Source organism: Pinus tabuliformis, chromosome X, assembly GCF_031772625.1.
Source record: "Pinus tabuliformis cultivar Carrire ecotype Pingquan chromosome X, CPIR1, whole genome shotgun sequence".
NCBI lineage: Eukaryota > Viridiplantae > Streptophyta > Pinopsida > Pinales > Pinaceae > Pinus > Pinus tabuliformis.
The window spans coordinates 876,891,511-876,905,187 of record NC_142308.1 but is presented as its reverse complement, the minus strand read 5'-3'; the positions used below and the strand labels follow the sequence as shown (position 1 = coordinate 876,905,187).

General features: G+C 36.9%; 1 protein-coding gene across 1 annotated transcript; it reads left to right on the top strand.

Annotated features, from left to right (window-relative positions):
- Window positions 1-1,462: 1,462 nt before the first annotated feature.
- LOC149142507 (uncharacterized) lies at window positions 1,463-2,587 on the top strand. The gene is made up of 3 exons (XM_089451499.1): window positions 1,463-1,688; window positions 1,965-2,024; window positions 2,121-2,587. Exons 1-3 carry the CDS (start codon window positions 1,463-1,465, stop codon window positions 2,585-2,587), a joined length of 753 nt encoding a protein of 250 aa, XP_089307625.1.
- Window positions 2,588-13,677: the final 11,090 nt, after the last annotated feature.

Genomic DNA, 13,677 nt, shown 5'->3' with positions numbered 1-13,677 from the left:
CAAGCCGCATTATGAGATAATAGGTCAGGATGCCATAGGCAGTGCTGGGGGCTTGGAAATTCTCTGGAACCCAGAGGAGATTCAATTTGAAAATTGGGTCAGTGTTCCTCGAATTCTTTCAGGAAAATTTAGGAATATTGGATCTCAGGAATGGGTTCTTCTCTCCGGTGTATATGGTCCACATATACCGGGAGAACGCAGGATTTTCCTTCAGAACTTGGAAACAATCCGATCCATCTTTCCAGAAACTCCATGGATTGTTGGAGGAGATTTTAACATGATCACGTCTCTAAAGGAGAAAAGGGGAGGCCTCAGAAGATCAGACTCAGATATGGAAGCTTTCGGAGAAATGATTGCGGAACAAAGACTGGTAGACATACCAACGATAAATGGGATTCACACTTGGAACAATAGAAGAGGAGGTATACACCAAATTGCCTCGAGATTGGATAGATTTCTAATATCAGAACAGATCATAAACCGGGATATATTCATTGAAGCAATGATTCTACTGAGAATGGGTTCTGACCATTGGCCGATTAAACTAGAACTTGACATTAAAGCTAGCCCCAAGAAACGGCCTTTCAGGTTTGAGGCCTTCTGGCTCAGAGACCAGAAGTTCATGAAGAAAGTGGAGGAATGGTGGAAACAAAGCCAACAAAGGGGAAGAAGCAGGATGCAGACCTTCCAATTAAAACTAAAGGAACTGAAGGAAAAAATTAAAAAATGGAACAAAGAGGAATTTGGAAACATCCTCAAAGACCAGCAGCTTTTAGACCAGAAGATGAAGAAACTTCAACAAGAAATTATAATAGCAGGCAGAAGCGAGGAACTTGCTAGAGAGGAAGGGATTCTGATCGGCCAAATTGAAGAAAGAAGGAAACAGGAGGAGATTCTTTGGAGACAAAAATCAAGAGTGAACTGGCTACGAGAAGGGGAGAGGAACACGAAGTTCTTCCATTAGGCAATGATCCAACAAAGACAGAGAAATAGAATCTTCTCCATAAAGAACGAAGAAGGACTTCGCTTAAATCAACATGAGGAAATGGAACAGACTCTGGTAAGTCATTTCAAAGACCTCCTTACGGAACCCCATGAAGACAGAAGAGAGGCTACTAGGAGAATCTGCAATGAGATACCAAGCATGATTACCAGAGATCAAAACTTAGCTCTTATGAGGGCAGCAACTCTGGAGGAGGTGGAAGAGATCGTGAAAGGGATGAAGAAGAATAAAGCTCCTGGACCAGATGGCTTCACAGTAGAATTATACTAGGCTGGATGGCAATTCTTGGGTCAAGACATTTTGGACGTGGTGGAAGAATCTCGAAGAAACCAGAAGGTATGTACAGGCTTAAACTCAACTCTCCTGTCTCTTATTCCCAAAACTTCTAAGTCTGAAGATCCCTAGGGTTTTAGACCCATTGCCCTTTGTAATGTAATATATAAAATTATTGCTACTCTTATGGCTAAAAGACTTAAGCCAATCCTTTCTAGCATTATCTCCCTAGAACAAACAGGTTTCGTGGAAGGGCGTCAAATTCTGGATGGATTGGTAGCTTCTCAAGAAGTAGTGCATTCTTTGAAAACTAAAAAAGAAGCGGGAATGATGATCAAACTAGACCTCTCCAAGGCTTATGATCGTCTGAACTGGGAATACCTGAAATCGGTACTAACGGCCTTCGGTTTCTGTAATAGATGGATTGAATGGGTCTTTGCCATGATCTCTACCCCAAATTTCTCCATTCTCGTGAATGGATCGCCTTCTAAAACCTTCAAGGCCTCTAGAGGACTGTGACAGGGGGATCCTCTGTCCCCCTTCCTGTTCATCATTGTGGCAGAGGGGTTAGGAAGATATATCAAAAAAGAATTGCGGGAAAGGAAAATCAAAGGGCTCCAGATATGGGGGAATAACCTCCCGATCACGCACCAACAATTTGTGGATGATATCATGCTGTTTTGTGCAGTGTCTCTCAGAGAAGTAAGAAGAATAAAAGGGATCTTAGACCTCTTCATGGAAGCATCTGGTACTCAAATTAATAAGGAGAAATCATGTATATATTTCTTCAACACCGCAGGAAATGTCAAAACATATTTAACAAGATTATTGGGTTTTCGCTCAGGAGAGTTGCCCACAAAATATCTTGGCACCCTGCTAGCCCTGAATCCTCTGAGGATGGTGAATTGGCAACAAACCATTGAGAAAATTACCAACAAATTGGCCAATTGGTCCTTCAGAACCCTGAATATAGCAGGAAGAGTAGTATTGGTCAAAGCAGTCTTACAATCGATTCCGATCTACCAACTCTCGGAAATGGCTTCCCCCAAAGGTGCGTGCGCCAAAATGGTGGAGATATTCAAAAAATTCCTCTGGGGAGGACCGAAGCAGCAAAGAAAGTGGGCACTGGTATCCTGGAAGGGCCTGGTGAAAAGTAAAGACGAAGGGGGATTGAGTTTGAGAGATCCATACTCTTTGAACCAAGTAATGGGGGCTAAGCTCTGGTGGAGATGGATGAGGGGAGGGGACGACCTATGGAAAAGAATCTGGACAAAAAATATAACATGCCAACATCCTCAGAGGAAATCTTAAGACTGGAGGAAACCCCGAAAGGATCGACAATATGGAATCTGGCCAGTCAAAACAGAGACATAATATCCAAGCATGCTTTCTGGGAAATTAGGAATGGAAATTCAGCCAAATTCTGGGAAGAAGCTTGGCAACAAAGGGAGAAACTGAATGGCGTACAGGCTCTAAGAGGCACATGCCAGAAGGCAAAAGAGGAAGGGTTGAACTATGTTAGAGAATTTTGGAATGAAGGAAGCCAAGAGGAATCCTGGAGAACCTGGAAAAATCCGGAAGAATGGGATGGACATATTGATAGGGAGCAAAGAGAGCTGTATATAAAAGAAATGTAGACAAGGAAAATACCTATCAGAACAGGTCCAGACATACTGAGATGGGGTCATTCAATGAAGGGGAACTTCACGATTAAAGAAGCATACCATCTCACCACGCAACAAGAACAAGATGATATGACACCCCTGTGGAAACAAATATGGAAGGGTAATTGGTGGCCGAAAGTGACTCACTTCCTATGGCTGGTGGGTAAAGGTCACATTCTGACCTGGGATCAACTTCAAAAACATGGAGTTTAGGGCCCTCCTAGATGTTGTCTTTGTAAACAGGATCAGGAAACGCAGGAACATCTCTTGAACTCTTGTTGTGGTGCACAACAACAATGGGAAGAAGTAAGGAGACTCTTTGGAAGGAAAAATAGAGATCATCAAAACATCAAAGAAACAATTAAACAATGGGGACGAGGTCAATTCACGAGCCCAGTGGTTAGAAGAGCATGGAGTCTAGCAGTAGGCATGAATATATGGATGATATGGAAAGAAAGAAACAGGAGAATCTTTCAAAATAAAGAGCTGTCTCTAGAGCAGGTCTGGGAAAAAACCCTGAGTCATATAAGAGAAACTATTCTAGCGGAAACATGGAGTACAGAGGATTGGAAAACGACACCTGAGGAAGAACAGATTCTGAACAAGCTTAATCTAGAACAAGGAATGGTAGCGCCGCAAATGTGGAAACTCCCTAACATAGGATGCAACAGCCCTATCCACTTTTCTCGCCCCACGGCAGGGTTCATCAAACTGAATTTTGATGGAGCCTCCAAAGGCAACCCATGCCCAACAGGGTTTGGAGGCATATTCCGGGATGACCAAGGCAGAACAAGATGGGTTTACTCAGACTATGGTGGTATCATGAGTAACAATGAAGCAGAGCTTATGGCAGTCTATCAAGGACTAAGAATAGCGATAAGAAATGGCTACAACAACCTGGAAGTTGAAGGCGATTCCCAATTGGTTACTAACATTATAAGGAAACTCAATAATGGGATGACATGGGATAAAGTCACGCAAAGCTGGAGGACGGCTAGCCTGGTCCAAGATTTGGAAACCATTTCAAAGAGATTTGAATATATGATCATCAAGCATGTAAGAAGGGAAGGCAACAGAGCAGCAAATTTCCTTGCAAATTGGGGAAGTAATGAACAAGGAGGCAAGCTGGACAACATATGGGCGACCCAACTAGAGGAGCCAAGATTAGAGCCCCTCAAAGTAATACTAGCCCAAGATTGCCATGAAGACATGACCTCAAGATAACAGACATAGGTGGCCCTCGATCGGGGTGATAAAGAAGGAAAGTACGGGAAGGTGGACAGTGCTTGGGAGAGGCTGGCCAGGACGGCCACCTACTGCCCTCACCGTCGATCAAAAGGCCATGGTGGCATCCTGCATGCCTGCGGGAGTTTCAAGGCAGTGGAGTGGAAGGAGTGTGGGGAGAGAGGAGGTTAGAAACAACGGTGGTAGTGGGATGGGACGTGGGCCAAATGGGCTGAGGTACTTGAGGGTGGCAAGGGTGGGAGGAAAACTTAGTATGCGGTGAAGGGAGGAGGAGAACTGTGCTGCGCAGGCATTGGGAGCTTCGACGGGCAAGCATGAACTCGGGTATGTCTCCTTTGGCTCTCCTCCTGCATTTCTCTCTGACATGCTTGGTATGATGGAAGAGAGGGGTCTGATGGGAACTGATGGGGAGGAGTGGTGTATGAGCGGGTTAGCTTTTTACTCTGCCATGCAAAGTAAGGCAGAAGAGGGGGGTAAGCAGGGATTTGTAAAAGAAGGGCGGAGGCTGAGCGAGCCAGAGGGTTGCCTGGTGAGAAAGAGCAAGGATCAGAGCACAAATATTCTGGGGAATTGCAGTAGGGGGACAAAGAGTCAACCCGAGAAAACTGTGAACCCTGCCCAGGCGATGGCTAGTATGACAGAGGGTTTACTCTCCTTCCTTTATCCAGGGGGGAGAGACCATGGATTCCTCAGAACAACGGATATGGTCGGAGTGGGGTAGGAAGGCTTAGTGATAAGGAAATGCTGACTGATGGGAAGTCTGTAGCTCATCGAAAGCTAACTTTTGCTGGTGATAACTGTAAACAGGCGACAATAAAGGAGAAAATGGCGTGCCTGGGTAGAGGCAGGGGGCGTGGAGGCAGAGGGTGACAGAGCCAGTCGAGCAGAGGTGACCAGCCAACCTCGGCGCCAGCAAGCCAGAGACGAGGAAGGAGATCCATGAGGATAACAGTCCAGGAGGCAGCTCGAGCCTATAGAGAAGGGACGGATGCGGACATTCGAAAATTGATCCAAGAAATGGAAGACAGTGTAATGGAAGAGGAATCAGAACCTGAGATGGAGGAATGGGGAGATATCATCCCTGACCTAGGTCACACCAGAGGATGAATGACGCTTTATAGGCAAGCTCTTCATGTGTACTAGGTGTTAAAGTGGCTACTAGAGAAGGCTCTCGAGCAAGTGGCAGGAGAAGTGGCAACAATAGCCCAAGGAATGTCGAATATTAAAAAGGAAATGAAAAACTTGCAAATCATCATGATAATGCAAGACAACAAGCTGGATGAGATCCAGCAAAGGCTAATATAGATGACTCCAACACCTAATGACTCGATGGCAGCACCTGTTAATGCAGAATTGGTCACTGATGACCGGAAGGACTAATCCTTCACAGTTTCTTCTGATTATTTTGTGGATAGCTCTTCTTTTCAGACGTTTATATGTTAGTTTTTAGCATGTTAAGTGTTTTTAGATGTACAGTGCATGTAGCATGGATGGAAAGACTGATTAAATTTTGTTACTAGATGGCTTATAACAAACTCAGGTGGCCAACAGACTTGGTTTCCCATATGGGCAAGTTGAGGCCACCAAAACGCTGTATCTGGTTCAACTTGTTTTTATAAATAGAAAAGGAAGGTACTACCCTAGCTTACAAAAAAAAAAATTATTTCTTTTTTTTGGGCCGGGGGGGGGGGGGGGTGTGGGGGGTAAAGTTTCAACATTTTGTAATAATGACGTTAAAGATAAAATATCATGAGTCCAAAAAACCTTAAAATTCCAACAATTTTCAGGCATGACATTAAAGATAAAATGTCACGTCTCTAAAAAGCCTTAAAATTCCAAAGATTTTAGGCATGACATTAAAGATAAAATATCACGTCTCTTAAAACCCTTGAAATTTCAATAATTTTCAGTCATGGTGTTAAAGAAAAAAATACTTATAACCGTTTTTAACTATAACATTAAAGATAAAATATTGTGACTTCGAAAAACCTTAAAATTTTGACAAATTTTCAACCATGGAATTAGAACAAAGATCATGACTATAAAAAACCTTAAGTTTTCAACATATTTCAACCATGGCATTATGGAAAAATTTCATGACTAAAAAACTTTAAAAATGAACACCTGAATGAAAGAGTCATTATACCAAGAATAACTTCATTTTTAAATGCTAAAAGTATAATAGTTTTAAAGCCTTAGCCTAAGACAACTTGACACATTGCAACAAAAATTTTAAAATCAACCATCAAATTGGCACGCAATATAGGCGAAATCAACCCATTGTAATGAAAACTTAAAGACCAACCATGAAATTGACACATTTTCAAGGCAAACTCGATCCATTATAACAAAAAATTTAGAAGCAACTATCAAATTGACACATAATGGGATCAGGTTTCTAGTCGAGGATCAACACAGTCACTGCAGGAAAGAAACAAAACATAACAAAATAATTAATAAATATATAAGAATGAAAAATACAAAAGAAAACAAAAATTAAAACATTGAAAAAACAAAAAAAAAAAAAAAAAAATTTTAAAAAAAATAATAACAAGTAAAAAAAAAAAACAAAAAACAAAATAAACTTATAAAAGATAAAAAGAATTATTATTATTATTATTTTTTCTTCTTCTTCAGAAAAACATAATTTAAGAAAAAAATTAAAAAATTAATTCAAAATAAATAAATAATACCTAATAGATAAATTAAAAAAATTAAAATAAATAAATAATACACTAAAAGAAAATTAAAAAAATTAAAAATAATAAAAACAGTAAAAAAGAATTAAAAAAAAAATTAAAACAATATTTTTTGAAAAAAAACATGAAAGAAGATAAATTGAAAAAAAACATTAAAAAAAATAACAATAATAATTAATAAATAAATAAATAAAATAAATAAAAAGGATTTAAAAAAACAAAAAAAACAAAAAACGATGGCCCTCCGAGCCCTACGCATGCACGGGGAGGGGGCTGCTATGGACCCTAGGCGACGACAAGTCCAATTCCCTTCCCTCTGCTTAAGGGCCCATGGGTCACAAGCTGCAATGGGCCCTAGGCGACGACAAGTCCAATTCCGTTCCCTCTACTTAGGGGCCCATGGGTCGCAAGTCTGGGCGGGGGTGGAGTTGCACACTAGTTGCTCCCCTGCACCCCTGCCCAACCTCGCAACTCCACGGGCCCTGGGTAGGGTAAGGCTGATTCCCGAAATCGACCTTGCCCTGCCCAAGGCCCGAAGGGCCTTGATTTTTAATTTTTTTAAAACACTTTTTAGTTATTTATTTTTATTTTAATTATTTGGTTTTAATGTGTTTTTTTTAAGTGTGTTTTTTTTTGTTTGTAATTATTTATTTATTTATTTTTAATTTATTTTTAATGTTTTTTTGTTATTTTTTACTTAAAATTTTATTTGAATCATTTTTTTGGAAAAAAACTTCAAATGTCATCATCTTTGGACATAAAATTCATAAAAAATTCATAAGTTTTATGTTTTCCAACTTTTTTATTAATTTTTCATAAGCATATTTTATTTAACATGTCATTTTTAGCAAAAAGGTCCTAAAATATGTTTTTTTTTAACCTATATCTATATGCAAAATGTGTATTTTTTGTCGAGTGTCTAAAATTATTATTTTTAGTGACAATTTTTTATGTGTATTGAAGTATTAATTAACGATGTATAAATATGTAACAAATCCTAACCTCAAAATATTAATTTTATTATTTTTTTTAAACTTTGCAAAAAAAAATAAATAATTCAGTATAAATAAACATTACAAAGAAAAACAAAAAATACATGTTTGGAAAAACCTCGAAGAATAATCATCTTATGATGAAAAACAAAAATATGAATAAGGAAACTTGAAAATAGTTAAATAATCAACATTTAAAAAAATTTGTGCATACTTAGGACATAAGAAAATTTAAAGTGTCAAGAATATGCCTTAAAAAAATGTTGATGCTTTTCAAAATCTGCATGAAAATCACCAACATTTAAAAAAATTATCCACACTTAATACATTAGAAAATATAAAATATTAAAAATAAGCCCTCTACAAGGGGTTGATGCCGCATCAACACCTTTCAAAATCAACATGAAAATCACTAACATTTAAAAAAAATGTTCATACTTGATACATAAGAAAATTTAAAGTGTCAAAAATATGCTAAAAAAAAGTTTCATTTCAAATCAACACTTTTCAAAATCAGATGATTTTTTGCTACCTCAGAAAAATGGTACTCTGTACAGATCACACTTGATAGTTTCCTTTGTTATTTTATGAATCATTATATATATTTTCTTTATATTAATTGTATTTTTAATTTTTATTATTGTTATAATGTTTGTTTTGTAGACTAATTTCACATGATTGTTTGTGATTATTATAAAGTGAAGGTGGCCCCTTAAGTACTTTGATTCGAATGTGCCAAGTAGAAGTACTAGAAATGATGTTCTATAAGTTGAGGAACATGGAGTGAATATGGTCGAAGATCTAGATAATAATCCTATGGAAGGAGATGACAATAATAACATAATTCAAGATGACGGGACAAATCAATTGATCCAAGACTTGTATGATGATGAGAACGATGATGATATAAGGCAGGGACACCACTTTATGAAGGATCAAGAGAAAATATTCTCTCTACTACATTATTGTTGGTGAACTTAAAGGTTTTGAATGGTTTGTGAAACACTTGTATGACACAAATCCTAAGGTATAAGGTAATATTTTTCATCAATACATGAAAGGTTGATTTTTTCCCCTTTTTTTAATGTTAATTAATGTGTAAAATAAGAATGCAATATTTATGATTAATATTCTTCACACTAACTAGTGATTTTTTATGTTGTATATATATATTTTAAGTAAATTTCTGTTACCATTGCCAAATAAGTTACCTCGGACATACTAATATTTATACGATATTATGAAAGAAATTATAATGGAGTATCAAGTTATAGATGCATCTCCTAATGATCATATTATATATTATGGACAACATGCATTGAAAACAAATTTCCTGAAATGTGACAGTAGTAGATATCAAACCAATCAAATAACAAAAAAGTCTAAAAAGGTTCTTCACCATATTCCCATAATTCCACTTTTGTAGCAATTATTCAAGTGTAAAATCATAGCCCAATTTATGGATTACCATGTACAAAAGAGAAGTAGAGTTGACTTTCTTCAAATGTGTGAGGATGGTTATGCAGGAAAATTGACGGCATTTTAAAGACGAACCTTGTAATGTTAGGCTTTCATTGGTAGCTGATGGTGTTAATCCATTTGGAGAGCTCATGTCTATATACTCAGTGTGGCTAATTTTTTTTATTAATAATAGCCTTCCTCCTTGGATGTCAATAAAAAGAGAGCACATTATATTGACAATGATTTTTCTAGGCATTTGTTTACGTTAAAAATTCGAATATTGTAACATTTTCATTTGTCTTGTTTGTTGTATAATATGTTATATTTAATTATTTAATTATTTAATTATATGTACATATCAAAGTAGTAATTATGTGTAATTTCAAACAATCAGGGAAGTACCAAATTAAAGATATGAATGTTTATATCAAGCCTCTTATCGACGAGTTAATGAGGTTATGGATGAAATCACTATGTATGACATCTATAAACCAATAGGGGAGACAATTTCAATTCCATGGAATACTTGAATAGCCAATTCATGATGCCCTAGGACTAACACATTTTTGTGGTATGTAACATTACATTACACTTTAATAGTATATAATTATTTCAATTAGATCATATCATGCATGTTTTTTAAATAATCCCTTCATTTATATTAATTGACATTAATCCATCTCTTGTAGACCTTCAAACAAAGGGTAAATTTGCATGTCTAGTTTGTGGTCCTAAGATGAAATCTCGTTGTTCAACAAGTTTAGGAAAGGAGGTTTTTGATGAATATAGACACTTCCTCTCTAGGAACCATAGGTATTGTGCTACTGAAAAACAACTTTTCAATGGCAAAGAAGAGACTGGATTAAAACCACAAAGAATGACACCTCACCTATGGAAGTTGGAATATAACAAAAATCTTTATGAAGGGCATGGGATTCCATGAGGAATGAAAAGTTATCCCACTCAATTCATAATGTTGTCATGCTATGATCACCTAATAATAGCTCATTTGTTTGATACAATCCATATCAGGAAGAATGTGATAAAAACTTTATGGCGAAACATAGATGGTAGGAGACATAAAGAAAAGATCGTCAAAATTTGTAATGACACTATGGAAGTCAATCATGCAATGAAAAGTGGGATACGATCACGTAGTGATGGATACCAATACAACCTTCCATGGTTATTAACAAAGAAGTAAAATGATGATCTAAAAGAGTTCATTCGAAGAATTAAATTTCGCACAAGATTTTCTTCAAACATAAATAATATCTGAACAAATAAAGGTGAATTTAGTGGGGATAAAAACAAATGATTGGCATACCTTCATTAAGGTAATTATTTTGGTATATATATTTCTATATTGGTATATAGACATCTTAATGGTTTTTTTTTTTGTCTACTTTGGATTAAACAAATAATGATTCATTTTTATTGCTACAATATGTACTAGCTCTATCTCTCATAGAAGACTTCATAACAATGTCAAACAAGTTATATATGATCTTAGAAAATACACGAGGTAGGTAGCGATTTATATGTCGAGTGTTTTTTCAATTAGTTGTTGATCAACTTAATGACATGCATTTTAATTTTAATGTAATATATTATGTTTTTTTGAAACATGTTATTTGCGCGCATTTGTAGATGGTTTCCATTGAAATAAATGCATAAAGATGATATAAAGCATTGGAAGAGAGAAATTCCTCAGTTAATGTGTGAAATGAAAAAGTATCTACCTCCATGTTGTTGCTGCAACAATGACCCTCCAATTTTTTTCTTTTTTCACTTCTGGATCCTACATGTATTGTGGCTTCAAGCTATCTCATGTCATTTTGTTATTGTTCATGTTTCTCTAAGTGTCGACCATCCTTTCAATGTTCCTAAGTGTTACTTTTCCTCCCAGGTCAAGGTTTCCTAAGTTTCGTATTCTTACATTTGGAAGCATTTATGTCATCCTTCTAAAGATAGAAAAGGCACTAGCTTTCTTCGACTTAGTGGTAACTTTTCCTCACTTGACATTCTTATCACACAAAAGAAAGAAAGCGGAAATTTTCTCCAAGATAAATCACACTTTCTAAAAATTAGTGATTACAAAAGCAAAGTTGAAGGAAATTGCGCCCTCCTGAGCTTGACTGCACTTCTATCCTCTAGTGGAGTGCACTTTTGGCTATGAGTCAAGCACACTTCTTGTCAACAAGGAGAGTGCACTCCTTCTTAACAGAGACTGCTCCCTCTTTGTTCTCAACTCCAACACACTCCTTGTCAAAAAAAGGTGAACCATCTTGTTTCTCATGTATTTGCTTTTCCTTCTTTGCATGCTGAGCACATTCCTAGAAAACATGGGCCCTCTTTACTTGATTTAACTCACTCACTCATCAAACAATAAGTAGCGAGCATGCATTAACTTGTTTTGCATGAGAATTATTTTGTAAGTTTCCTAGTTCATTATTCATTCTCATAATCACTGTTCATGCCGGGATGAGTGCATTTTCTCACCACAAACAATTTTTCTTCAATCTTGGTCACAAATGCATGGATTATTGGTAAATTTTGCAATGTGTTTCTTTTGTTTTCTTTTTCACTTTTAGTGGCGCTTTTGTTTTCCTTAGTGTTGTTTTAATTTGTTTTCACAGATGAAGTGTCATTTTCATCCATACTTCCTCTTACAAGTGTCGTCTTGCTATTGAAAGTGGTGTTTCTAGTGACTCTTTGCATTTTATGACCTTTCACCTTCTAGTCATGATTGTGAAAAAACTTGTAAACACTTGAAACTATTCTACTTCATTGTTAATTTATTCCTAAATTGATGTTGACCTTCACTTAGTTTTTTAAACCTATCTTTGAGCAGAGAACACTCCTAGAATTCAGGCACCCTCTGAGAAACTAAATTGTGCCCAATAGAAAGGATCTCTCCCCAGAGCACACAATGCACTTCCAAGCAATAGTCCGACATCCTTGTCCACTATAACTATGCCCTGCACCCTCATTACGCCTCCCCGGTGCACTACACACTTACAAGCAACAATGTGTCCTCTCCTTGTTCACTGTGATTGCGCCCTTCATCCAAGCAATCTCTCTCTCCCTCCATGAGTGCATAATGCATTCCTAAGCCTAAGTCAAGCCTTGTTTGTTCATTGTTATCTCGACATGCTCCCTCTTCCTTACCTTGGCACAATGCACACTTATAGTCGCTAGTAAAGCCACCTTGTCTCTCTTTTAATAGCATTGTGCTTTTAGCTTGCCCAATTTTGCTATCTTTTCAATAATTTCCATGTGATATCTAGGGGATTTTTTGAAACTAATTATTGTCTGCCATGAGTGATTTTCCACTTTTAGCTGTTATAGATACATGATACATCACTTTCTCATCCTCTACTGAGATAATGCCTCTTACAACTCGACAAGATACTTTAAAGTAAACTTCAGAAGCTACTACCGAGGAGGCAGTGGAATACACAAAGCCAACCGTTCCTATCTTATTAGATAAAGAGTGCTTCATTGACAAATATATCAAAGTCTAATGGAAAACATCAAATATTCTTTCATGTAGAAGAAATTCCTAGAAATCTTGGAAGATAGGGAAGTGTATATAAATATCATGAGGTCTAGAATACATAAAGTGGCATGCAAATTCCCATTAATGCCTTGCGCAGAAGCTATCAAATGGATATTATTACATATGGATAGCAAGAATCTGGTTCTCAGTAGTGAAAGCGAGAATGAGATCACCACCTAACATCCACATGACATACACAATTACTATTAGATGGCATGACCATGGGAGTATTTGAACACACAATTCTATGCAACTTGGGAAAACCTGAATACCAAAGAAGTCCTCAAGCCTTGGTGCCAAGAGCCTGTAAAATTCCGCCAGAGACCAAGTGCAGTCTACCTGACAAAATATTTAAGGAAGGTCTACCAGTATCTCATGGCGATGTGCTACAAACTACATGGGTGGAAGAATGCACAATATTTTGAGGAGGGTTGGGTTTATATGCTCAACCTAGTTGTTTCAAGAGGAAAAGTCTTCAAATAGGAAAATATCCTCTCTCAAAAAATGTAGCTTCACATACAATAGGGAAACAAAACTTTACAAGGAAAAAAAGCACCAAAATTTTACATGTACGCTTCTCTGCTGGATGGAATTTGTGCCTGTTATGAGTTCACAAGAATGAAGTGGAACTAGACCCCTCATGAGAAGTTTCCTATCTACTTTCATTGGAGACTATTATCAAAAGTTATTTTTCTAGGAGTTTATGTGAAATTGGTTGAGCACATATTTGTGGTGTTGTATAATATGATATTTAAGAGAGAGCCTCCTTGCATGATAG

What these genes read in the sequence shown, in the direction of transcription:
- LOC149142507 (XM_089451499.1), top strand. Translation starts at nt 1,463, where the DNA reads ATGGCTAAAAGACTTAAGCCAATCCTTTCTAGCATTATCTCCCTAGAA. An exon ending in ACTAACGGCCTTCGGTTTCT is followed by an intron (nt 1,689 to 1,964) that starts GTAATAGATGGA and finishes TGTTTTGTGCAG; the next exon opens with TGTCTCTCAGAGAAGTAAGA. An exon ending in CCTCTTCATGGAAGCATCTG is followed by an intron (nt 2,025 to 2,120) that starts GTACTCAAATTA and finishes GTTTTCGCTCAG; the next exon opens with GAGAGTTGCCCACAAAATAT.